The 23,662-nt window shown below is 44.8% G+C and overlaps 1 protein-coding gene across 4 annotated transcripts in view; it reads left to right on the forward strand.

The window, feature by feature from the left end:
• DENND5B (DENN domain containing 5B) overlaps positions 1-23,662 on the forward strand; it is a 116,156-nt gene extending 92,494 nt beyond the window's left edge. For 2 of the 4 annotated variants that reach the window (XM_074583310.1, XM_074583319.1), the window contains 15 exons: positions 975-1,068; positions 2,082-2,192; positions 4,199-4,330; positions 5,182-5,334; positions 5,825-5,903; positions 7,126-7,207; positions 12,488-12,616; positions 13,849-13,970; positions 15,671-15,816; positions 17,564-17,682; positions 18,770-18,957; positions 20,632-20,714; positions 20,880-21,006; positions 21,817-21,991; positions 22,851-23,662. In XM_074583310.1, the coding sequence (XP_074439411.1) occupies positions 975-1,068; positions 2,082-2,192; positions 4,199-4,330; positions 5,182-5,334; positions 5,825-5,903; positions 7,126-7,207; positions 12,488-12,616; positions 13,849-13,970; positions 15,671-15,816; positions 17,564-17,682; positions 18,770-18,957; positions 20,632-20,714; positions 20,880-21,006; positions 21,817-21,991; positions 22,851-23,034 (1,924 nt within the window). In that variant the 3' untranslated portion in view covers positions 23,035-23,662. The remainder of the gene's footprint in view (positions 1-974; positions 1,069-2,081; positions 2,193-4,198; positions 4,331-5,181; positions 5,335-5,824; positions 5,904-7,125; positions 7,208-12,487; positions 12,617-13,848; positions 13,971-15,670; positions 15,817-17,563; positions 17,683-18,769; positions 18,958-20,631; positions 20,715-20,879; positions 21,007-21,816; positions 21,992-22,850) is intronic. The other 2 variants (XM_074583327.1, XM_074583337.1) reach the window with 1 other exon arrangement.

Below are 23,662 nucleotides of genomic sequence, written 5' to 3' on the forward strand. Positions count from 1 at the left end.
AGGTTGCTTTATACAGTGTTATTTCAGCTTTCTTTTATAAATAATTTATTAACTTATTTATTCTCTGTACCAGTTGAGCTTTTTTGTTTTCAAGGCTTTGACAGAAGGCCACGGTATTATTAGAAACCCCACAATCAGACTGGAAATTCCTCAGGACAGAGTTCTCTTGCTTTGTGTTTTGTTATAGTATCTGGCCTAAAAGAGTTTGGGCACTTGGGAGCTTTAAGGTTGCTCAGTTTCAAACCTGGTTACCAAGCGGCTGCTTTCGGGCAACAGCTTCAGATGAGGAAAGAAGTCAGCTGGACATATACGAACATGTAGCAAAAAATACAGGCTTTCTGTCGTATTTAGAAACCCAGTGCAAAAAAAGATGTGGTGAAGACAGCAGCATGATTAATCCCAGGAAGTCAATATTGTTTGTAACCTTTAGACATAGGTGCACCCAGTATCACAGTAGTTACTATTGCAATGACGAGGTTCTCTGAAATAATTCCTGGAAGTACCACAGGAAGTGGAGAAAGGAGAAGTACCACCTCTCACGAAGGAGGAAAATTTCAGAAGTTGTTACTTAAAATACATCATTGTATTTCGGTTGTTCATACAGGCACCGATTTTACCAAACTTCAGCAAATGCAGTAAAAACGGTGTTGTTGGGTAACCAAGTACAACGACTTTCCTGGTGGTGGCATCGACGCTCTGCACTTTGGGTAACACAGAAGCTCTCGCTGGAGACCCTGGCGGGCAGTGGGCATGTTTCTGTCGGGGCTTTTGTCCCTTGGGTGCTCGGTGGCCTGTCACCTGCCAGCTGGTTTCCCATGGGGAGGTCAGGCACCAGCAATGTCCAAGTTTGTGCTTTCGTTTCTCCCACTGCTGTCGAATTTCCTGACCTGTCGGATGTCCTCTGGCTCCCAACTCAGGCTTTTTCTCCCAATATTTCCCACTCACGTGTATCTTCCCTCTCTCTGACTTTCCAGCCGCTGGGCCAGTCGCAGCACCACCACGCAGCGGAGGAAAGACCGCCTGCGGCAGCACTCGGAGCACATCGGGCTGGACAACGATCTGAGGGAGGTAGGTGGCATCATCTGCGGGGCAGCACGAGCTTGTGATCCAGGAGGTGCAATTTAGACAAACGATGCCTTGTTACTTCAGGCAGATTTGATGCTACCGGAGGGTTTGTGTGGGTTTCTGCGGCCGTTTCATTTAGGCGCTGCTTGTCACGGATGCCTGTGTATGTTGTACAACTTCAAAGCACATGACAGAAATAAAATGCTTTTACTAATTTTGGAATAAGATAGCCCCTTTGTCCTCAGGAAAAGGGCTTATTTGCTGACAGGGACCCCAGTCGTGTCGCTGCATGCAGAGAGCAGAGCCCTGGTGCCTGCTTGGGTGCAGCTGCCGAGCTCTGGCCGAGTGAAGGTCTCTGCAGAAGTCAAGTCCTTGAATAAATGTCAGCGCTGTAGAGGCGAATGTGGCAGGACTTTTTTCTTTTTTTAAAGCAGTTTTCTTTCTCTCTCTCTTACATGGATTCCTGACATGAGTAAGCCTTTTTGAAAGGTTAAGACTTTGGGGCCTTTTCATGCCTAAAGCTTGGAAACTCCCATGCCTCTTGTAAATGTCAGTCACACACACGCATTTCTTTCCTATCTTTTCAGTTTCTTGTCCTTCATTAAATATGTTCCTCCATATTTTTCCATTAATTTCCATGTGCTTCCTTTGTATGTCACTAGCAAAAATAAAACATTCCTGCTGTTTTGTGGTAAATCTTGCTGCATAATGTTGGCCAGCATTGGCATTTGCAGCCCAAAAGGATGAGTGGACTCTGGAACCGCAGCTTCAAACGATGTTTCATGGAAACACAGCAAAACAGCACTTGTACATGTTGGTTGCTATTTTTGCTAACGTGGCTTTGCGAGCATATTTTAAACGTTGCCTTGTGTGTGTATCTCAGCAGAGCCTTTTCAATACTTTGTCGTGTATTTACTTTCTTCTTTATTTGGCTGTGGATCATATGCATGCTTCTTTTGCTTTGTCTTTTCTTTCTTTCTGGCTATTCTGCCATCGGGGCATCTGCCTCCTCTTAGCCATCGGAGGAGCTTTTGCTTCGTCAGAACTCAATGGCCTTCTGGGAGTGGGATCAGGGACCACCCCCTCCTGCACGGCCTCCTAAAAAATCCTTCTCTGAATGCTGCCTGGTATGTTTTAGTTTTTCTCGTTGAAAGCTGCTTTTGAGGTGTTGTGAGTGTGAGGAACCGCTGTCTTCGCTGCGTCTCAGACCTCTCCCTATCTCGTAGAGTATGAGCACATCCCTGTAGCGCTTGGAAGTGTGGTTATAATCGGAAAAGTGGCTGGAAATCCTCTCTAAGCTTCCACGCCAGCTCCCTGGTGAACATAACGGCTCCGAGGCTGAAAGACAAGAATTTTGTTTTGCTTCTTTTTTTCCCATGTTGCTCGCCTGGCAATTCAGCTTAGGGTGTCAAATTCAAAACGCATTGCTTTCTGACTGCTGGATCGTCACATCCCAGTGCGGATGAGGGTTCTGGTGTGTGGATGCTGATGAACAGGCAAAGTGTAATCAATTGGATCTTCCATCCCACCCTTATTCTTCTCTCAAACTTACAAGAGTTAATAATTTTTTAATTTTTATTTTAGTATAATAACAAGACATACAATGAATAAAGTAAGGTTATCCGTGTTTTGTACTCTTCAGACTATAACCGCACTTTGCACTTTATTTATCCCTTTACATCTAAAAGGAAATATGAGATTTCCTAATTATATATTCCCTGTATTACTTTTTCACTGTTTTCTTTGCTAATTTTTGCACTGCGTTAGACAGAAGTCACTTGTGAGATTGCTTGCTGAACAACACGCTTTCATCATCTATGATTTTTTTATTATTTTTTTTATTCCCACATGTAGTTTTTCAACTATTTTTATGTTCTTATAGAATTGGTGAAACTGTAATTACCTATCTGAGCACTTTTATTGAACACAACTTTCCATGGCAGAACGCGACATTCTTGTCTGACCTGTGGGACTGGTGTTAAGTGGTTCATATCTGAATTTTGTCTTGAAAAAATCCAAATGTGTCAGAAAAACTGTACTCCCCTGTCACCAAAAAAAAAAAAAAAGCAAAGCTATTTCTATTAACTTCAATGTGTTTGCTTTTGCTAAATAAATTATTTTCTCCCCACATAGAAAGCTCTGAGAATGCAGCAGCCGTAGTGTCCCCTCAGTTCCCCAGAAAACCCAGCCACCGGCAGCACTGTCACTGGAGGAGAGTGGTCTGCTCCTCTTGGGGGAAGATGGGTCATTGTCACATACCATCCCGCAAAGAGGCAGCATTAACGGGATAAAAATACACTATGGAAATGGAGCATTCCCACACCAGGCTGAGCGCTGTGCTTCAAGGCTGTTTTATTTGGCAACATTCTATCGTTTTACTCTGTTAACAAAAAAATTATGAATAATGTTTGGGCAACCTTTGGATAGGCTTCATATTTGCACACCTGAATGTGGCCAACTTCGTAGCTTTGCTCAGCATGTAGCCCTCTCACTGGTGTTGGGGGCAGATAACACTTTGTTGATTGGTTTGGTGTTTGGTATCCTAAATGTCAGTTTCATTTAAAATGAGCTTCACTTGTAATTAAGAAGTTAATGGAGAATAGAATCCAGTCTGAATTTTTTTTTCCCCCACATAAACAGTCCAGTAATGTAATGGATGAAATATTTCTCCTTCACTAGGTGTATTTATTTTTCCTCTGATTTCTTTTCAAAGGATTTTTTCCATTCATGTACAGCCTGCAACAAATTAGACAAATGGCTTTTATGTTTTTAAATTTTTTTAAGTGAAAACCAAATAACAATGGAAGGAAACTTGATATTTTGATTTTATTGCTGAATGAAGGTATTGCACTTTAATGCACTTGATGTGGCTAACTTTGTGCTAGTGGTTAACAGCACGGTTCACTAGCTAACGTTGACTGTTTCGGTTCCACACAGGAAAAGATCTTGTTTTTCCTTTTGTCAAAAGGAAGCATTCCACTTCTCCAGCCCAACACCTAAGCATCAGACAAATCATGATGTTGTTCCTAGATTAACACTAGCTCGTTCCTTTTCACCAGCATTTGCTTGCCTAGGATTAGGATGAGGAGAATCCCTCTGGCTTGCAATATCTAAAATTATTGTTTATTTTCAGAAGTACATGCAGGAGGCGAGGAGTTTAGGAAAAAATTTAAGGCAGCCCAAACTCTCAGACCTCTCTCCAGCTGTGATTGCGCAGACCAACTGGAAATTTGTGGAAGGGTTACTGAAGGAATGTCGCATGAAGGTAGGTCCTCCCCCTTCCCGCTCTCCCCTTGCTTACACTGAGCCTAAATAGCGTCTGCAGATGGTGTCCTCAAAGCCCTTCACAGCTGGAATGCCGTTGGTCCGTTGGTGTACTAGGCTATTGCAGAGTGGATGTCCTTTTAGTGTTACATTTTTCAACTACTAGGAAAGAAAGGAACGTATTACCCCTCTCCTGGTTATGCAGTCAAAGTTGGTGAAAGGAGTGAAAAGAACAGGAAGGAGAATCAGCATGATCAGACATCTGAGGGAGGATTTCCTTCAACTATTCAAAATGTAAATGTAGCCTAAACATAACTGGCTTGAGACACTCGGTCAAAAAAGGAAGCGTTCAGCACATGCGACTGTTGTGCATGTTGCTTATGCAGAGCAAATGAAGTATAGCAGTTTCTAATATTAAAGAAGCTTTTATAGCCATGGAAAAATAATTTCTTTGTGTCTGTTGCAGCTGATGGTATACCGTATTACCTGAGTTTTAATAGCTGTAACAAGGAGAAAAACAGATACTGAGTAAGACTGAAATGTAGCTAGCTCTGTAGTCTGTTTTTCATACCGGTCGGTAATAGATCAACAGTGTAGGAATAGGACAATAGATAAAGGGTATAGAAATGGGACAGTATGGAGTAATCTTGCAAGTTGTTTTATTTTGAGTGGGTTTATTTTGGTTTTTATTATTCTTTTTAATTTACAATCTCTGTAAAGCGATTTGAAGTTTCTCTGGTCAGGCCATTAGCGATGGTTTCTAGATTAAGCATGTTTAACTCCACTATAGGTTCTGTCCCTTGTTGGATAACATTCTTGGAAACCTTTGGGGATTTTTTTTTTTTTTTAAAGACTAAACGCATGTTGGTAGAGAAGATGGGCCATGAAGCAGTCGAACTGGGACATGGAGAAGCCAACATAACAGGTCTGGAGGAAAATACGTTGATTGCTAGCCTCTGCGATCTGCTAGAAAGAATCTGGAGCCATGGTCTGCAGGTGAAGCAGGTTGGTAACTGGAAACTTGGGACTTTGTGCGTACACTACTCTAGCAAATACTAAGTGCCATCTCTACCTTTTAAGTGGCTACTCACTAGTGTCATTCCAACATTAAGTGGGAGGTCTTTGGGATCAGAGTCCCTGGTTCATGTCTTGTGAGGTCTTGGGGGTCTTTTTGACGGGTGGGTTTGTTTGTTTGTTGAGTTTTTTTTGAGAGGTATCTCTGGAAATTGCAATGACGTTGTCAAATAGGTGTTTGGTTTCTTCTCTTTCAATCTTCAGAAGGGAAACTTGGGGAGAGGACAAGGAAACCAAGGCAGGTGGTGTGACTCCTAGACCAGTGGGATGGTCCTTTCCTTTTCCTGAGGTCTCATGGCCCAGGAGGGAAGGATTGATTCCTGGCCCACTGAAATGCAATCCCCTTACTTTGCTGTGTTCACTCACTTTTTTCCTTTTGTTTGATTTATTTAAAGCTATGTACTACATGTTCAATTTTCAGGGGAAGTCTGCTTTGTGGTCCCATTTACTTCAGTACCAGGAGAGAGAAGAGAAGCAAGAGCATAGTGCAGAGTCCCCAGGTGAGTACTTGGCAGTTGACTCTGTGAAAGGTCCACCACAGTGAATGAACTTGGGCCTGGGAGGAACAGTGCAGCCACACGAAACCCATGCAGGATTTTCGGTGTATTTGCTTGCTAATATCACATTTACATTTTGAGACCTTTCATAATCATTATGAAGATTCCTTGATGTCTGGACAAAATAGGTGGACATAGTTGGAGGCAAATGAACATACTTATTATCCCTGTCTGGACAAACACTTGATGGCTGTTCTGTACCTTCATTCCCTTTTAACCAGCATTGAGTGGGGTGTGAGAAGCAATGCTTCCACATAAGGTGATTTCTGAAGGAGCTGCAGGTGTGAAGCTGTGGCTAAGACAGATGTCATTTTTTCTTTCAATAAGCATAATCTGTCTCTCAAATCCCAATGTGAATAACTCCGTGTTCAATAAATCTTTATACTAGTGGATGGGAGAGTTCAGAAGTTGTGTAATTAATCTCCATCTCAGTTTGTGCTTTGGTTTGGCCCTTTACAATCACTAAATTCTTCTGTGTTGTGAGAGAGGTTGGTTTTCTGATGACCTTGACATCTTCCTTCCCACAAGCTGCTGCTGGGTATTGTAGTAAACATCTCTGAACTTGAGTGGATCATCTTCCAAGGACTCTCCAATCCTCCAAATCCTGCAGACGGGAACTTTTATGAACAGTCCTCAAGGACACATCTATGGACAAACTAGTCTTGCTCGTGAAAAGACTTTGTAATAAGCTTCGATGAGTAATGCACTAAGCAATCTGGCTGGCAGGCACAAATTCCTGAGGGTAAAATGTGTCACCACAAAGCAGTTTGATACAAGTAGTGGAGCACAGAAATGTATGGCATTTTTAGCATCGAATATGCTACTGTAGCTTAATTTTGTCTCGTCCTTCTCAGTTGTGAGCTTTCCATGAAAACATATTGCTAATAAAACTCATCACCCTACAGATTTATGTTAATGTATTTCACATGCGAAGAAGGAAGCTGTTAAATGTCCGAGTTCAGTGCTGGATTAAGGAAGGAATAGGTGATTTATTAAGTATTTTTCATTCTGTCTGCTTCTCCATTTCCAGGATAGAGTTAATGATAATGCACAGGAACATTGCAGTTACCAGACATTTAAGATTGTTTTCAGCTGTATGTAAAGCAAATGCATTGCAGACCATACTGTAATTTTCTATTAACTTCATGTATTTTCTCCATTGTAGTTGCTGTTGGAACAGAAAGACGAAAGTCTGATACAGGAATTACTCTGCCTACTCTGAGGGTTTCCTTGATACAAGATATGAGGTATGCAGTTTTCTAAAGCATTCATTGTGGTTTTAATTGTGTAGCATAAGGTAAAGTTCCTCACTGGCTTTGGGTTTACAAAGGCTAAGACAATTAAACCTTCTCCTTAGCCCACATTCAAAGCTACAGTGCGTTGCCTTTTTATTATGCAAAACCTTTTTGCATGTTTACTTGATTTATTTTAGCTAAAAGACAATGAAAAACACAAGTTTTACTGCAGGTTTTGTTTTCCCAGGGGTTCTTCCAAGCCAACTTCTACAAATAAGAGGGGATATGTTGAATTCCTTGGTACTTGGAATTTTTTTCTTTGTGTTTGTTTTAAAACACTGACCAAGCAAGCACAGTTGATAGACAAAGCAAAGGGACATAAAAACCTGCTCGCAATGCCTGAGCAATATTCTTTCTTTTCAATTAGCATTTTATGTCAAATAGTAATAAATGTACAAATTTAGAAATGTAATGAAACTTGGAATTTGGGTGAGTTTAAAGTTGGGGTGTGAAGTAAGGGCAGGTGCTCTGTAGGAGACCACAGCCTGGCTCTGGAGAACTTTTTAAGCAGTGTTGGTCGGGAAGTGGAAGGATTAGAGAGTAAGGAGGGATGGATGAAGATGTGCTGATGTGACAACACCAGGCAGTTGTTCTTCAGAGCATCTCCTTGATCAAGCCACTGCCAGGTCAGGCCGCTCTTTTTGACACTTCGCTTGCCGTGGCAAAGCATCGCATTGGGGTAAAAGTGCCATCAAAAGCGGGGAGGAGTAATGCAATAATGCTCATCTCTAGAGAGCTGCTAGCAATTGCTGGCAATTTCATGCGTGAGGCAACATGAGTATTGTTTCTTGTAATACCATGTCCTTCTTCCATGTAAAAATGTGGAAAAAAATTTTATGGTAAAAATAAGATTAATTATAGTTAGTTCACAAAAACGTGATTACAGTGATGTGATTTTTACCATGTGTGTTATTACAGATATTTTTTTTTCAATGTGAGATCACACAGATTAGTCAGGCTTTTCTGAAAGAAGATGACTGTACTTCCCACCTGCAGTGTGTGACCTTTTTGTTTGATGCTATATAGTTTGAGTCTTGTGCTGTGATTTTGAAGAGTATGACGTGCCACATAAGGCTAAAACAACATGTGAAGGGGGGAGGGAGAATGTGTACAGCGCAATTAGGAATATAATGCCAAGAGGTCATTTTGAAACACGTGTCTGTCATTTTAGCATCCCTCTCATGGGACATGGCAGCTATTTACTTAATTCAGCCCTGTGAGGCTGACGGGCATGTAGAGGGTCAGCCTGAGGAAAGGATGAAGGAGGATCTGGAGCGGAACGCGGCATGCCGGGAGGGGATTGCTGACGGAGGCGGCCGTGTGCGCTTGCCGCTGCGTGCATGCGTTTTGTCTTCCGCGTCCTTCCACTTGAGTAATGAAAGCCCAGCACAGATCTGAGCTCTCTTGCTTGAACCACATGAGCGTTTCCGCTGCTTTTCCGAGGAAAAAAGTGCAGAACACTACCTTTTGTAGTATCTTGGGTATTTGTGATTGTCCACGAACATGCCTGGTCATAGAAAATGCTGGGCAGATGGTGAGGTGGATTTTTCATTCCTAGTGTCGTGGCATACTTTCTTCTGCTTGGAAGGAATGCTGCTTAATATTTGTTTGCACACACAGATTTATACTGAAGTTAGAAGGATGGGTAATTGTTAAATTGCCGGGGTTGCAGTGCTACCTGAGCTAATGGCTAGAGGATTAAGCATTGCCTTAAGCACAGCTTGTTTTTGATGGCTCATGCAAGGTTATGTAAACAACTTAAAAAGCAGGGCTGAATCACCATCACGCTCTGAACCTGCGATGAGCCTGTGCTACAGGTAACGTGGTGTGTCCTCTGCCTCCCGCGCAAAGCCGGGCATTTTAGATGTGGTAAGGAAGATGCTCAACGTGTTTGTTTCGGTTCTCTGCACGGAGAATCTCTGCACAAGCGTGTTTGGGGTTTACCCTTCAGCCTTTTCCCCAGGCGAGGATCTGCAGCGTCGCTCCCACCCTTCTTCCAGCTCCCCGGCAGACCCTTGCCACAGGCTGCCTCCTGCATGGCCTCACCCCTCAGGCACATCGCTGCGCATCCAGCCAGACCAGTCAGCGCCAAGGCAACTCCCCGAAACCTTTGGTCCAGCTGGGTTCAAGTTTTGGGTCCTTCCCCTTTGGGCAAGCTCTTCCTTGCCACCAGCGCTTGCTTTCATGCCCGTGTTGTGCCTCGCCTCCTGCAGGGAGCTTGCAGCCGAGGACGCGAGCCCCGGGTGCTGGGCCCACGGCAGTGATGCTTCACCTGCTGCAGTCAAAAAGAAGCTGGGTTAGCAAAGACCTGCTACCTACACGGGACGAGCTAGTACGGCTCGTTTCTGACTGCACTGGGATCGGGAGCAGTCGCCATCCTCGGGGGCACAGTGATACTGAGCAGCTGTAACCTCTTCTGTCAGCACGGCTACTTGCAGAGGAAGTGTCTCATCATACCCCAGGCTTACATTTGACAGGGAAAATAGATATTTCTTTATTACTAATGGGATTAAAAGCAAGTCCCAACCTAGGGAGATGCATTGAAATTGCTGTTCAGTGCCCTGACAAGAAGAGTTTGCTGTGTGGTGGTGAGCATACGGTGCATCCACTGAGGTCACTGATAAAAATAGAGCTGTTCTGACTCTCACAACTGAGACTGAATAAATTTGGGTTCCTGAATGCTCTGTTCTGTTACGCGGTACTTTTGCTGACAACAAGACTGATTACTGAATCTTCTTAATGTTTCTGGCAAGCTGCATGGTTGCAGATCCTTATTTTTCCCAAATGCACAATTAATGACAATCCGGTCTGAACCAGAAGCAGGTAACGAAGAGGTACAGAGCATGCATGGAATAAGATTGAGTACATCCACATTTGAATCTTCTCACAGTAAAATAACATATTCCGCTCAGTGTTTCATATTAGATGTAATTCCAGCCGAGCACTCGGGGGGGGAAGGGGAGGGAGGAAGATGATAGTCTGTGCTTTGATCTTCCCTTCTCAAAAGACTTGAAACGTCTGAGGAGAGTGTCTCAACAGATGTAGTTGAGTGTAGTGCACCTCCTGTTTCTCAAGGACTCCAGATCACGTGCCCGGCTGTCTGGGCAGAAAGGTCTAACGCTGCCTTCCACGCTCCGAGCCAGGAAGATCTTTCCAGTGCCAGGAGCAAGGCTCTGAGCAGTGATTCAGCTGGTAGGCATCGCTGCTGATGGAGGGAGGCTGCTGAGCTTGCTTATAAAGGGCAAGGACTTGTATGTGAGTGTAACGGTTTCAAACTGAAGGAGGGCAGATTTAGATTGGATATTAGGAAGAAATTTTTTACTGTGAGGGTGGTGAGGCACTGGAACAGGTTGCCCAGAGAGGTGGTGGAGGCCCCATCCCTGGAAGTGTTCAAGGCCAGGCTGGATGGGGCTTTGAGCAGCCTGGTCTAGTGGGAGGTGTCCCTGCCCGTGGCAGGGGGGTTGGAACTAGGTGATCTGTAAGGTCCCTCCCAACCCAAACCATTCTATGATTCTATGTAATGTGCCCTCCTGGGTTTGTTTTACAGCTCACTGTGAGTTAGTACTTCTCACCTGGTCCATCAGAGAACTACCCATGTGTCATTTTAGGAAACAGCAGGAAAGTTTCTTAAAAAAAAAAAGAATTTTTTTTCCTTTTAGAGGGGTTTTCAGTAACCTAGGTTTTGCCACTGGCAAGCTACCATTACTCCTATTGATTGTTTCTTCCTGATGGTGCTTCAGATATGTACCTACAGCCCAGAGCCATGTGATGCAGGCCCCTCAGCTTGGGTGGCAAAGGTACATCTGTGTTTTGAGAATTCGGGTAGGTTAGTCTGGTGGAGAACCATGAGCTATGTCTGGTATCCACCTCACTTACTCAGAGCAAACATGTATTTCTGGACAGCACTAAGTTGTACTTTGCAAATTTGCCCTTAAGGTCCTAGTCCTGTTAATTTGGAAGCTCTATAAACAAGAGAGTATTTTTCCTCAAATAATGCAGGGTCTAAATATAACGCAAAGCACACGCTTGGGCATAACAGATGGGGGAGAGCACGAGACAGTGAGACTATACTAGTCACCATAAAAAGCATCAGTCACAGCATGACTTTGTTGGATTTTCTTTGGAGTAAATATTGCCGCATTCCCTAACACTCAGCAACGCAGGGAGGGCCTTCAAGGAAGACACGGGAGTTGGAAAGTGAATCGCGGCAGAGATCAGTTCAGGCTCAGCTGATGCTACTTGGAGCCTGCCACGGAGGTTTGGAGGCCTGAATTGCCTGTGCACTTAACATGCAAACTGTGTGAAAATTAAGAAATTGCAGCCTTTTCTTTCCCCTGCTGGAAACTGTTACTCATTTTTCTTGCTCTTTATTTAAGCAAGTGGGGGGTTTTTGGAAGTAGCTTCACCCTGCCATGGCAGTTCTCTTCCTCTTCTAAAGCTCCCTGTGCTCTAAACCTAGAGTTTCTGGCATTCTCCAAACTCTGAAATATGGGAAGTTTCAAAAAAGAAGAGCAAAACCATAGAAGAAAGCCCCTATGGAGCAGTTCTGCTTTCCTACAGACCAAGCACGTGGTGGAGGGCTGTTCAGATTATCACTTACACAAGGGCCTCATATCCCTGAAAATGTGATTCTGCTTGTGACTGCCTGTCGCTGTTTTTCTCCAACAATCCTCTTTTTCTCAGATTTCCCATTGCTGCTGCCATCGAGGGGGTTGTTAGTGCCTTCAGAGTAGATTGTGGTTTGGAGAAGCTCTGAAGATGTGTGTTTGTCCTCTGCCCTCACAGACATACCTGTTCGTGTCAGCAGCTTGAGGGAGCCACTGTGATATAACTGGGTCTCACAAGGTGGCTGCTTTTTTTAAGTGTTAGCAGTTGTCCATGAGGACATCTACCTCGGGCAATGCAGGGATGAACAGATCTACTCCTGCTCGCCTCGGCCAAGCCAATGCCAGGACACAGAGCAGCTGATACAGACTGTAGTGCCTTCGGGTTGCAACCTGCCGTGCCCGGGGTGGGCTGCCCCACATCCCTGAGTCAGCCCGGGGCTACCGGGGGTCTCAGTGCCGCAGTGCAGGGCTCTGCAGGGCTGCGCTGGGGGTCTCCTTTCTCTGAAGGTGATGTCAAGAGATGTTTTCTGATTCAGCCACTGCATCACACTGGATGTTGCCATTTGAAGAATGTAAGATTTTTATGATTCATCTGTTACTATTTTTTTTTTTCCACCCGTTTCAGGCATGTTCAGAACATGAGTGAGATAAAGACGGATGTGGGGCGAGCCCGAGCCTGGATAAGGCTTTCTCTGGAGAAGAAGCTTTTGTCTCAGCACCTGAAGCAGCTGCTTTCCAACCAGGCACTTGCCAAGTAAGCGGTCTCTTTTTCTCAAAGCTTCACTTTCATGTCTTCCTCAGTGGCGTGTCCAGGTGCTCTGCGGGCTCTGGGCACGGCCAGGTGTCCTGTTTGGGTGCCGTGACTTCCAGATAGAAGTGATTGAAGGGCAGAGGGTAGGTGGGGGAGGAGGTACTGCTCACCCAGCAGGGCAGGAGTCTCCTCATCCGCCTGGAAAAACAAATCACAGTTTTCAGGAAGGAGGCATTAGGTTTTGGTCAGACCAGTGCGTTGATCCAAGCCACTTTGCGGCCCTACAGTCACTAGATCTTGTGCAAATGAAGCGGCAGGGGCAGGAATGCCCCTTTTCTCACAGCAGCCCTGCATTACATTGACTCAAGTGAAACGCTGGCCCCCATCCTGACTGCCGAGGAGCTGGGTTAGAGGCCAGTCCTCCCGGCCACTTATCAGCTCACCCAACTTTGCCTCCTTTGCAAGCACAGGCACTTAAGGATCTGCCTGCATAGGTGTTCCCTGACTTCATTTTCTCAAAGCAATGCGTTTAGAAAAAAAACCCCAAACCTTACTGCATGCAGTTCTTAGCAGAACTGGCCCCGTGATGTTGCATGCGTGATTACGCCAGAAGCTACCAAGTGCTCCAGTCTGCTAACGGGAAGAAAGAGGAGTAGCTGGAGACACTCACCTCTTGGGTCATCAGCTAAAGGCGTGGTGGCAGACCTGGCTTTTCCTGAAGTGTCATCTCAATCTATTTACCTTAGCAGCTTTTTGGGAGTCTGTTGCCATCAGACTGTGGGCACTGTCAGAAGCCTTTGCTTTCTCCGAGCGGGTCCAGGTTAACTCCTGGTGTGCGTTTGTCCTGCTTTGGGCAACCAGTGGTATATGCTGGGCTCGCTGAACTGAGAGAGCGGCAGGAAGACCCGTGCTGCTGCTTGGTGCCTTCCATGCTTTCGCGCCTTCTGCTTAGTTTTCTCTGTCACAGTATGGAGCAGAAGGAAGATTAGGTTATTAGACAAGGCTATTCTACGGTGGAAAGGTGGTAGTGTGAAGCCAAAAGTGATCTGTAAAACATGTGTAGCACAGAGGGTAAATGCCCCCGATGGGTTTCTAGGAGCTTGCGTTAGCTAGGGAATCTCACTGTTCATACCTCCCATGAAGATCAACTCTTCATTTGGTGTTTTGAGATTCAAACACCTTTTAAGACACGTGGTGCTTTTTCAACAAGAAAGCAATGTATTTGTTTCTACCAGGAAACTTTACAAGCGTTATGCTTTCCTGCGCTGTGAAGAAGAACGGGAACAATTTCTGTATCACCTGCTCTCGCTCAATGCTGTGGATTACTTCTGCTTCACAAGTGTCTTCACCACAATCAGTGAGTTGGACAGTCAATTTTTTTCCCCCTGAATAGAAATTAGTTGCTGTCATGATTTGTAAGAGACGATGTTGCTGTTGCTGGTGCTTGAGTAGCTGAGCCCTTATCTGGAAACCTTGGTTGTTGCTGTCTTGGCTCATGGGTGCTGGGTGTTGCTCTGGGAAACCAGCTGGAGAGCCAAGGTTGTGTGGGAGTGCTCTTGGATAACAGCAGTGCACAAAGGAGAGTAATCAGCAGAGTGCCGCTGTAGCACTTGATTTTCCTCGCCGAGTTGTGTAGTCTCTTTCATCTTCCCTCCCAGACAAGTCCTCTGCATCCTAATGCTTCTTTCTGGCCTTTGCTAATTGCGCATCCTAACAGCCTGCTCTTCACAGACTGAGAAAGGAGACGGAAATCTTAGAGGTTGAAATACAAGGCACTGCTGTGCTGTATATTTTAAATCTCTTTTTGTCTCTCCTTAAATGCCAAAAAGATTCCCTCTCCATTCCTCTGTTGTAAGAAGGAGAGCAGAGGTTGGATTGAAATCCGAAAATGAATCTTTGTCTCTCCAGCACTGGGCAATGTGGAGAAGGCAGGACCCCATGAGATGCCCTAATTATTTGGATTCACCTTGGCAGCCCTTAATCTTCATTTCCCTGCCTGCTCAGAGTGAAGCGAAGCAAGAATTTTATGTGGTTGTCAAAACAGGCACTCATTCTACTTTTTTCTCCTCTTAAAGCAATACATCCCCTCAGAACTAGCACAGCGCAAAGAGATTTATTCATCCTTGATTACCTTGTTTCTGCGGGGCATCCAGCTTGGCAGCTTTCCCTTGTAGGACAAGCCCTTGGAATTTGAGAGTATTTAGGCAATATCATTGTATGGCACGCAAAAAGTAAAAATGCTGGCTTAGCTTACCCAGTCAAAAAGGCAGCTCGTGAAACGCAAGGAGAGAGTGTTGCGGTGCCAGGGTGCAGCACCTCAGTCAAATCCAGATCGGGGCGGCTGGCAGTCCTTCGTGACTTAAGCGGGCACGGACGGTGCCGATTTAAAAGCAAATAGTAATGATGGTGATAACGATAACAACTATTTTTTTTTTTTTAAAATGAGGAGGTGTCCGCAGAGACAGATCCGGCTCGAGACTTTGAAGCTCCAGCATCTCCGACATTCCCTTCTCCCCCGTAACTTTCCCTCTTCCCCCTCTTTAACCCCTTCATCCCGCCGGGGGCGGCCGTTCCCTTGCCGCAGACCGGCTTTAGTTATCCTTTCCCTGGGCCGGCTCCGGGCCCGTCCTTGCGCCGTCCCGGCTCCGCTCCTGCCGCGGGGCTGCAGCTCCACCGTGCGGCGCCGCTGCCGGCCGCCGCCGGCACCCCTCCCTGCAGCGGGGGCGGCTGCAGAAGGCGGCAGCCCCCCGCTTCCCCCAAAGCTGGGCTGGTGCGGGGCTGGCGTGGGGCCGGGAGCCCTGCGGAGACCCTCCGTGAGAGGAGAGTCCCCGCCGCCGCAGCGAGGTTTGGCCTCGCCCTTGACGGGGAAAACCGAGGAGGAGGAGGAGGAGGAGGAGGAGGAGGATGTCTCCTCGTTAGGCTGCTGAGACATGGGGCAAGAACTTGCCTTTCAAGGGAGCGGCGTGGTTTACTCCGGAAACTGTGTTTGCTCTGAGGGGAAGGGGGTCCGGGGGGGAAACCCCAAAACTAATTTATTTTTATCCTCCCTGTTCTTAGTGATCCCATATAGGTCCGTGATAATTCCCATCAAGAAACTAAGCAATGCAATAACCACATCAAACCCGTGGATATGCGTGTCGGGAGAACTAGGAGATACAGGCGTAATGCAGATTCCTAAAAACCACCTAGAGATGACGTTTGAGGTGAGTACATGCTCTTTACGTTTTACTTTTCAATTTGAAACGTGCTTCCAAACAGATACTAATTTAGTGAAGATTTATTGTCTTAAGATCACAGCATTTCAGATTCTGGGAGGCTTTCAAGGTTGCTGTGTATTCAAATATGTGCAGGAAAATAATGCTGCCTGCCCCTCCTGCGCTAGGTGCAAGTTTCTTGTGAGCACATACCTCTTTCACTCACAGGTTTCATTGCTGTCCCTGTCCCAGCCCAGGGATCCTCTTCTCACCTGGCCAATCTACTTCCACGTCTCATTCCCTTCCACATCTCTTTGCCTGATTTTCCTTTTCAGGATTTGTTTGACTCCTTATTTCCCTTCCAGGTTTCTTTTCTCTTTTTTCAATCTGTCTTCCCACTTACCACCACCCAGGTCAGGTCCCTTTCTACCTCTGGCCAGTTCCAAATTTCTTCTCCTCCTGCTCCAGCTCCTTGTCTGGCATAGCTTGCTTTCCTTCCAACCAGCCAGTAAAACCTGCAAGCTCTTCAACTTCCCAGCTTTTATGTGCTACCCCCAGCAAACCGTAGAGCCGCCATCCCCATCGGGCTCTTTTCTCCGTGCTCGCTGTGGTTTTCTCTTTGCGTTTGACTACCCGGCGTTCCCCTCTGCTTTCCCACCCATCAGTCACAGGTTGGCTTGGTGCCACCTCAAAGCAGCTGGTAGTGGGAACGGCAGGGAAAGCCCCGTCAGGCTCTTTGTAGCTCCAGGCTGTACCATATCCAGGAAGGAGTGATTTCGTAGGAAAATCTGCTACTAAAATTGAAGTTGCATCCATTGAGCATCTGGAGACTGATCTTCAACAACAATAGTAAAAAAACCCCAAAAGCCTCTTGCCAAATAAAGGTAGATTTTGACAGAGGATATTTTCACGATACAATGGCTGCCTCTCCTTCAGATATTAGTATTTTGTAGAAAAGATCTGCAGGCTTCTAACAAGCGAAATAACATATTTAGACATTTCTAAGGACCATGCTAACACTGTTCTGGAATAATCCTTTGGCTGAAGCTTTCCTAAAATGTCAACTTGGGTAGCCACCCACTATGGAAAACACCAGCCCAAGCTGCTTGTTTGTCAGTATTAGAAGCAATGAAAACCAAGGTCTTGCAAGGGAAGTATTCAGGTGACATTAATAGTTGTTGCTGCCAGCCCCACCTACAGTTACATGTTGCACTGGAATTCACAGTCCCTTGTTTCCCTTATTCTGTCTCTTTGTGATGCTAAAAGAGTCTCATGATAGTGATTTTTGTCTTGCCCAACAATAAGCAAATGGATCTTTGAAAAGAATAAAGGATCTAGGGACTGCTTCATAGTGTAGAGTGTGTCAGCTGCAGGTCAGTATGCTCAAAATGCGTTTTTGAAAAGCTGTTTGTACTGAAGATTGTTTCTTCTAGGAAAGCACACCTTTTTATCACCTTAGCTCAGAAATTTGTAATTAATACTTCTCAGAAATATTCAGAGTGAGGGCTCACAACAAAGAATGTAATCTCTTCACAAGCCTTCAATAGTTTTATTTCAAGTTATTTCTTTTCTCCTGTCTTAAAATAATTATTCTGCTTTTCAAAACGCTCTGCATGTTTGGTTGAAAATACTTGCTGTATAAATCAAAGGAAACTGCATAAAAACATACATTTGAGACCATATGTGTGCATGTGGTGGTGGTGGGGGGTGTTGTCTGTTGTTTTTTAAATTAAGTAAAAACTGTTATTCATTCCAGTGCCAGAATTTAGGGAAGCTGACGACCGTTCAGATTGGTCATGACAACTCAGGGCTGCTAGCCAAGTGGCTGGTTGATTGTGTCATGGTGAGAAATGAAATAACAGGACACACGTACAAGTAAGCAACAAGTTTTAATTTTCTTTGTCTGAAATTCTTACTTGCTAAATCTAGAGGAAGCAAGAAGGCATTCATCTTCTCCTCGGTTGATGGAGCACTGTGGGCTGATTTGGGTACCCGATAGGGTTGGGTTGGTCTCCCCCACCCCCGGTTCTCTCACTTCAGAAGCCCTCGGTGAAGTCAAATAATCTGATAAATATTAAATGAGACTTAAATGTAGGACTTTCTTTGCATCTCTTTGAGACAGAGCGTACCATATGGATACTTTTGAAGTGATTCATATGTTTGTGTCTAATAATTAAATCTCTTGCTTTAAAGTAGTCTGGTAAAATTGTGCACAAATGAACTCTTTAAACCCCCAAGGGCTGCAGTGATAGTTTAGGGCAAATCTTTGGTTTCTTTTTCTTTTAAAAATATTCAGATGTCTAAGTACTATAACAAAGGTACAGAAACTCAGATTACAAGAAAATACAAGTTTTTGATGATTTCTTAATCTTCTATTGAGCACATACCTCTTCTGTTGAAATGGTCTCCTAACTCATCATTGGTTTTACAAAACATCTGGCTAAGCAGACAATTTTTTTCCTAAATGCAGGCTTGGAAAACCATAATTCAGAGAGGTGAGCTCCAGAGCTCAGGGTTGGCCACAGTGTATGAGGGAAAGTAGGAGATTGGGGTACAAGCACTGGGGGTATGGACATGTGCATGGATTTCATTAGGACAGTGGATGAGGTCAAAAAGTACAGCAATAAAATGTGAGGTAAGGTTTGAGTACGAGGAGACATCACAGCCTCAGCTGGGTGGGAACTCTGTGTGGGGATTTAATTGTTAATTATCACAATATTTGTAAAGGCTGAATATCAGTTATGGTTGCAAGTGAAAGAGGTGAATGTAGTTTCCTAGTGTGGTGCTATCAGTTGTGGTGCAGGGGATGCTGCCTGCTGAGTTCTGGTTTGTGAAGAGTTTCTGGCTACAGAGTATTCCCTGCCCGTTAGCAGTGTTTGTGGGCGCGAGCTGTCCCTCTAACTTGGAGATCGATCTGGACTACCTGTGTGGCTGACCTGTGCTTGTGCTGGCTGCGTGGCAGGTTTCCCTGCGGGCGATGGCTGGGAAAGGGCGTTGACGATGGCAGTTTGGAGCGAATACTCATTGGAGAGCTGGTGTCCTCCACCTCTGATGAAGAGCTGGCAAAGCAGTGCCGGACCCCCCCCCAGCAGAAATCTCCTACCACGGCTCGGCGACTGAGCATCACTTCCCTCACAGGGAAGAACACCAGTAAGTCCTTTCCTTTCTCCCCAGGGCCCTAGAGAAGGGGGCGGCAACCGCTGAGAAACAAAGCTCCTGTGAACAGGAGAGCTCCTACTGAAGCAAGGGTGGTGCAGAGGAGCAGCTGCGAGCTGATGAGTTTTTCCTGCCCTGGTTTGTGTGTCTGCAGCTTGCTCTGTGACTGTACACGTTGCCTCTCTCAATGTCCCCGTTTGACACTTGAGAGATAATAATCTCTTTTCTTGGAGCGTGGAGATATGAGATGAGGGAGGAGGAGGCAGCAGAATTTGCAGTAGCTGGTGCTGCTCAGCTTCCCGGCTCACTTTGCCGTCAGTGGGAAGACAGTCCTCCCTGAAGGGCAGTTCAGAGCCTGATGTGGATGCTGTGAACGGCCTTCTGGAGGAGCTCATCTGCAGAGGGACCCTAGGTGACATCAACTTCATGGCCCTAAAATTAGCTTTTATGAGTAACTGCACCTGGCTACAACTGGGTATGGGACTGTGAGGGCCACGTGAGGCATTCTCCGCTAAAGCATACAGATGAGCACAGTGTAGATCCTGTAGATCCCGTTCATAAATCTGTCCGGCTTCTGTAAAATTGGAGGACATGACTGCTGAAATGTCGAGCAAGGAAAGATTAGCCTCCAAGAGCAATGCAGCTTTTAAAAACCACCACGGGACCACTGCAGCTCTTCACACATGTGAGTCTATATTAGCTGGAGGAGTGGGCACCAGAGCTACTTGCAGAGCATATCCTTAGGTCTGAGAGCACTGAGGCACAATAATTCATTTCTCTTGTGAGCTACATGAGGCTCTGTGTTAGACCTGCCAAAGACTGTGGAGGTCGTTAGGTACTAAAATGGTACTGAATTACTCCATGCCTCCAAAATAACAATTGTAGGACAAGCTAATAGCAACCTACATATGTCTGGAAAAATTTGAAAGGACTCATAGAAAAGCCGTGAAAATGATTGAAGTCTGGAAAACATCTGCTTAAAAATAAGTGTGAATAGTTCATTCTGTTTTAATCAGAAGGTGAATGAGGGACTGGGTGATTTTCTGCAGGTACCTGTATAGGAAGATGAGGTGGAGGCAGGTGGAGGCACAGCATGATTCAGTAGCAGAGGCATACAGCTAAACAGATTCAGAGCAGAAACAGGGCATATATTTTAACACAGAAGATAATTTGCCCTTGGAACCATAAATAAGGAATATTCTCTGCCTGTGGCCCCTCACACTGGTACAATGACTAGATGTGTGCCTGAAATAGATACTTGTTTTGGGCCATTGTAGGTTCAAGTCAGGAATTAATGAGTGCTGGGTTTTCTGGCCTCTGTCACATAGAATTCAGTCAAACGACTGGGCTACAACCTTTTGGCCCATGTATCTTCCTGTGAGGGTTGCCATACTCTATGTTGAGCAAGATGTGATTAACTCAAATAAAATATTTATCAAGCCAGATTCTTGGATTGTGCATTTTTAAGTAGGACGATTTGTTGGACTGTTACAGGGTTGCTCATCAGTTGCTTGTGATTAAAGCTCAGATTTACCCAAGACAAATGATTGCCTGAACACTGTTAAAGATACAGAATAATTCCTGCAGTTCAAGCTATTTCATCATGAGAATTTGATTAATGTTTTGAAGTTGGTATCTTCAGCTAGTATGCTCTCCATCATTTCACAGAGCCTAATGCGGGACAGATCCAAGAGGGAATCGGGGAAGCCGTGAACAATATTGTGAAACACTTTCACAAGCCGGAGAAAGAGGTACTTCCTACTTTTCATTACTTGCCTGGTATCTACAATGCACGTACATATTTTCATAAACAGAAATGGAACTGAAATACTAGTAGAGACCATTAACCTTTAGATTTGAAGCTTCTGGCATACAAACAAGGCAGGTTGTACTGACAGACTCACCCTTTCCCACAGAGAGGGAGCCTTACCATTCTGTTGTGTGGAGAAAACGGCCTGGTTGCAGCACTGGAGCAGGTCTTCCACCACGGATTCAAATCAGCTCGCATTTTTCATAAGAATGTCTTCATCTGGGATTTCATAGGTAAGCCGGTATGTGATTTGGAGGCAGAAGGAGAAGAAAGACTAGGGCAAAATGGCTACTCACGCACAGACCTCGGATTCTTGTCAGCTAGGGTGCCATTCGTTCCTGCCTTGCACCTGCTGCAGGTTGCTTAAAGTCAGTGAGAAACAAGATGGAAGACGAGAAACACTAAACTCTGTATAAGGGATGAGTGTGAGTCTGTGCAGAAATTTAAGAGCCCGTCAAATTCTCGTCATTTATTCATAGATGAATGTTCAAACAGCTGCTTTTCTACCCAGAAAGAAGGTAGGCTGGAGGTTGGGGTAGAGTAGCAGTTGATGTTAGGGGGAGAGTTGGCAAAGGGCAGGGAGTGAAAGGTTTAGATTTCTACTTGTTTATGAAAACTTTCCTAATCACTGCACTGGTCTTTTGGTGATGCTTATCTGTAGGCCTGTGTTGCGGTCATTTAAGATGTACTTATTCCCTTAAAACACGCTCGCAAGTTGAGATACTTGGCCTGGGGGTAAGTGCTTACTCAGAAAAGGTGAAAAATCAAAACTGATGGTATCACTTACAGTGAAACCAGTGATAGGTGCTCTGGTGCGGCTCCTTGATGTTTCCTAACTGTATTGGAAATCAGCCAGTCTGCTGACCACTGCTACGTAGCAAAGGTGGAGATCCCCACCTACCTATGGTCTTCAGAGTGAGGAATCTGTATATAAACTGTGCAATAGCTCTCAGCAGGTTCTTTTTTTAAGGATTCCCTTGTGTAATTCTATGTCACAATAAAGTACTTCCGCTCACTGGGTTCTGATTTTCTCCCTACCACAGAGAAAGCTGTTGCTTATTTTGAAACCAGTGACCAGATTGGAGACAATGAGGAGGCCCTTTTGCTTCAGAGATCTTCGTGCAAAACCTTCTGTCATTATGTGAATGCCATCAATACAGCTCCAAGGAACATCGGAAAGGACGGCAAATTCCAAATTCTGGTTTGCCTGGGGACAAGGTACTTAACTGCTCTTCGTTTTATGTCCCCTCTTGCATTCGACTAGAAGAATATTTTTACACCGTTGTTACTACCTTTAGTTTTCCATTTTAAGACATCTCATACCTATCTATTATCCAGTACCTATTTTAGGCAGCTTTAATAATACATGAAAAATTGGAACAAAGAAGCAGTAATGATACATGGCTAGCGTCTAAACTGCTAAAAATGTTTTGAGCTCTTTTATAACTGTTAGCTTGACAGTCGTATGTATGAAATCTGTCTTGAAATTGTATTTTTGATGAAGTGCTGGCTTTGGGAATGCAGAGTTCCTTTGCCAGAGCCGGTGCACTTCTAAATCCTCATTGAATCACTTTGCCTATGAAAATGGATGTCTGTTATGATTTTGACAAAACTATTCTAGATGAATCTTTCTTTCCTATTGGGATGCTTTCTGTCTTGCTTTTGAGCGGGGGGGGGGTTAGTTGTATTTTGGAGGGTGAAAGTTGGTATGTCTAGAAATAAGTACCATTTTTTTTCTTGTCTGTCTGGATACATGGACAACCAGTTGGAAAACAGTCTATTGTTTTTTCCTGAGTTTTAATTTCCCTGTTTCTGATCTGAAAATGTTGCTGAATTCTTCCCAAGTTAATCATCCAATCCTGCTGGAATCTTTCCATCTTCCTACAGTATGTTCAGTTACCTGTATTTTACCAACAAAATCAAAGGTTATGATCGCACAGGAAACTTTTTATGTGCAGGCAACATGCATCACCCGCAAAAAGAGACTGCGTGTTTTGGGTTGTGTTCTTGGAGAAGAATTTCAGTTTGAGATCTGTTGTACCTGGTGCTAAAATAATTCCTTCCATCCCCTTTGCAGGGACCACTTGCTCCCTCAGTGGATCCCGTTGCTGGCAGAGTGCCCGCCCATTACAAGGATGTATGAGGAGAACGCTCTCCTACGGGACCGCATGACTGTCAACTCCCTTATCCGAGTCCTACAGACATTGCAAGATTTCAACATCATCCTAGAAGGATCGCTCATTAAAGGAGTGGATGTTTAGCATGGCTTTGCTGAGAACTTCATTATTCCTTTCCCAAGCAAGCAAACCACAATTGGAGACCTGTCAGGACTTGAACGCAATGGTAGTGCACCACTGTAAGGCAAAGCTGCCGGTTGAAGCGGGAGTGGGAAGCCCTATTTGTGCCCGATGGGGACTGTCCTCTAAAGCTGCAGAAGGCTGAGATGCAGTATTGTAGTTTATTTGAAACAGAAATTTAGTATAAAATAGAGTATTTTCATGTGTTAGATGTGTGTAAATATGCTATCTTCTTTAAGAAATTATATTACTCTAAGAAATTTTTCTTAGACTGAATGTTCTTGTTCTGACTATGAGTAGTTTAAGCCCAGGGGAAGGACTGGGGGGAGGGAAGGACCGAGGCGGGAAGGGATGCCGCTACTTGCTTGCAAGGAAGAAGCCAATCAATGTGTAAATATAGCGCAAACTCAGCAGGGCTTTTTTCAGGTATTGCAAATTAATACAGCAAATATCCTTATGTAGCCATTGTGATCGTCTCACTCTTGGAAATGTTCTAAGTATATGCTGGTTTACCCTATTGTACATGGTCTCCCTTTTGAGTTTTGTTTTGTTTTGGTTTTTTTTTGTTCCAAGACTTAATCCTTTCCATGCA

Source organism: Larus michahellis, chromosome 1 (genome assembly GCF_964199755.1).
Source record: "Larus michahellis chromosome 1, bLarMic1.1, whole genome shotgun sequence".
NCBI lineage: Eukaryota > Metazoa > Chordata > Aves > Charadriiformes > Laridae > Larus > Larus michahellis.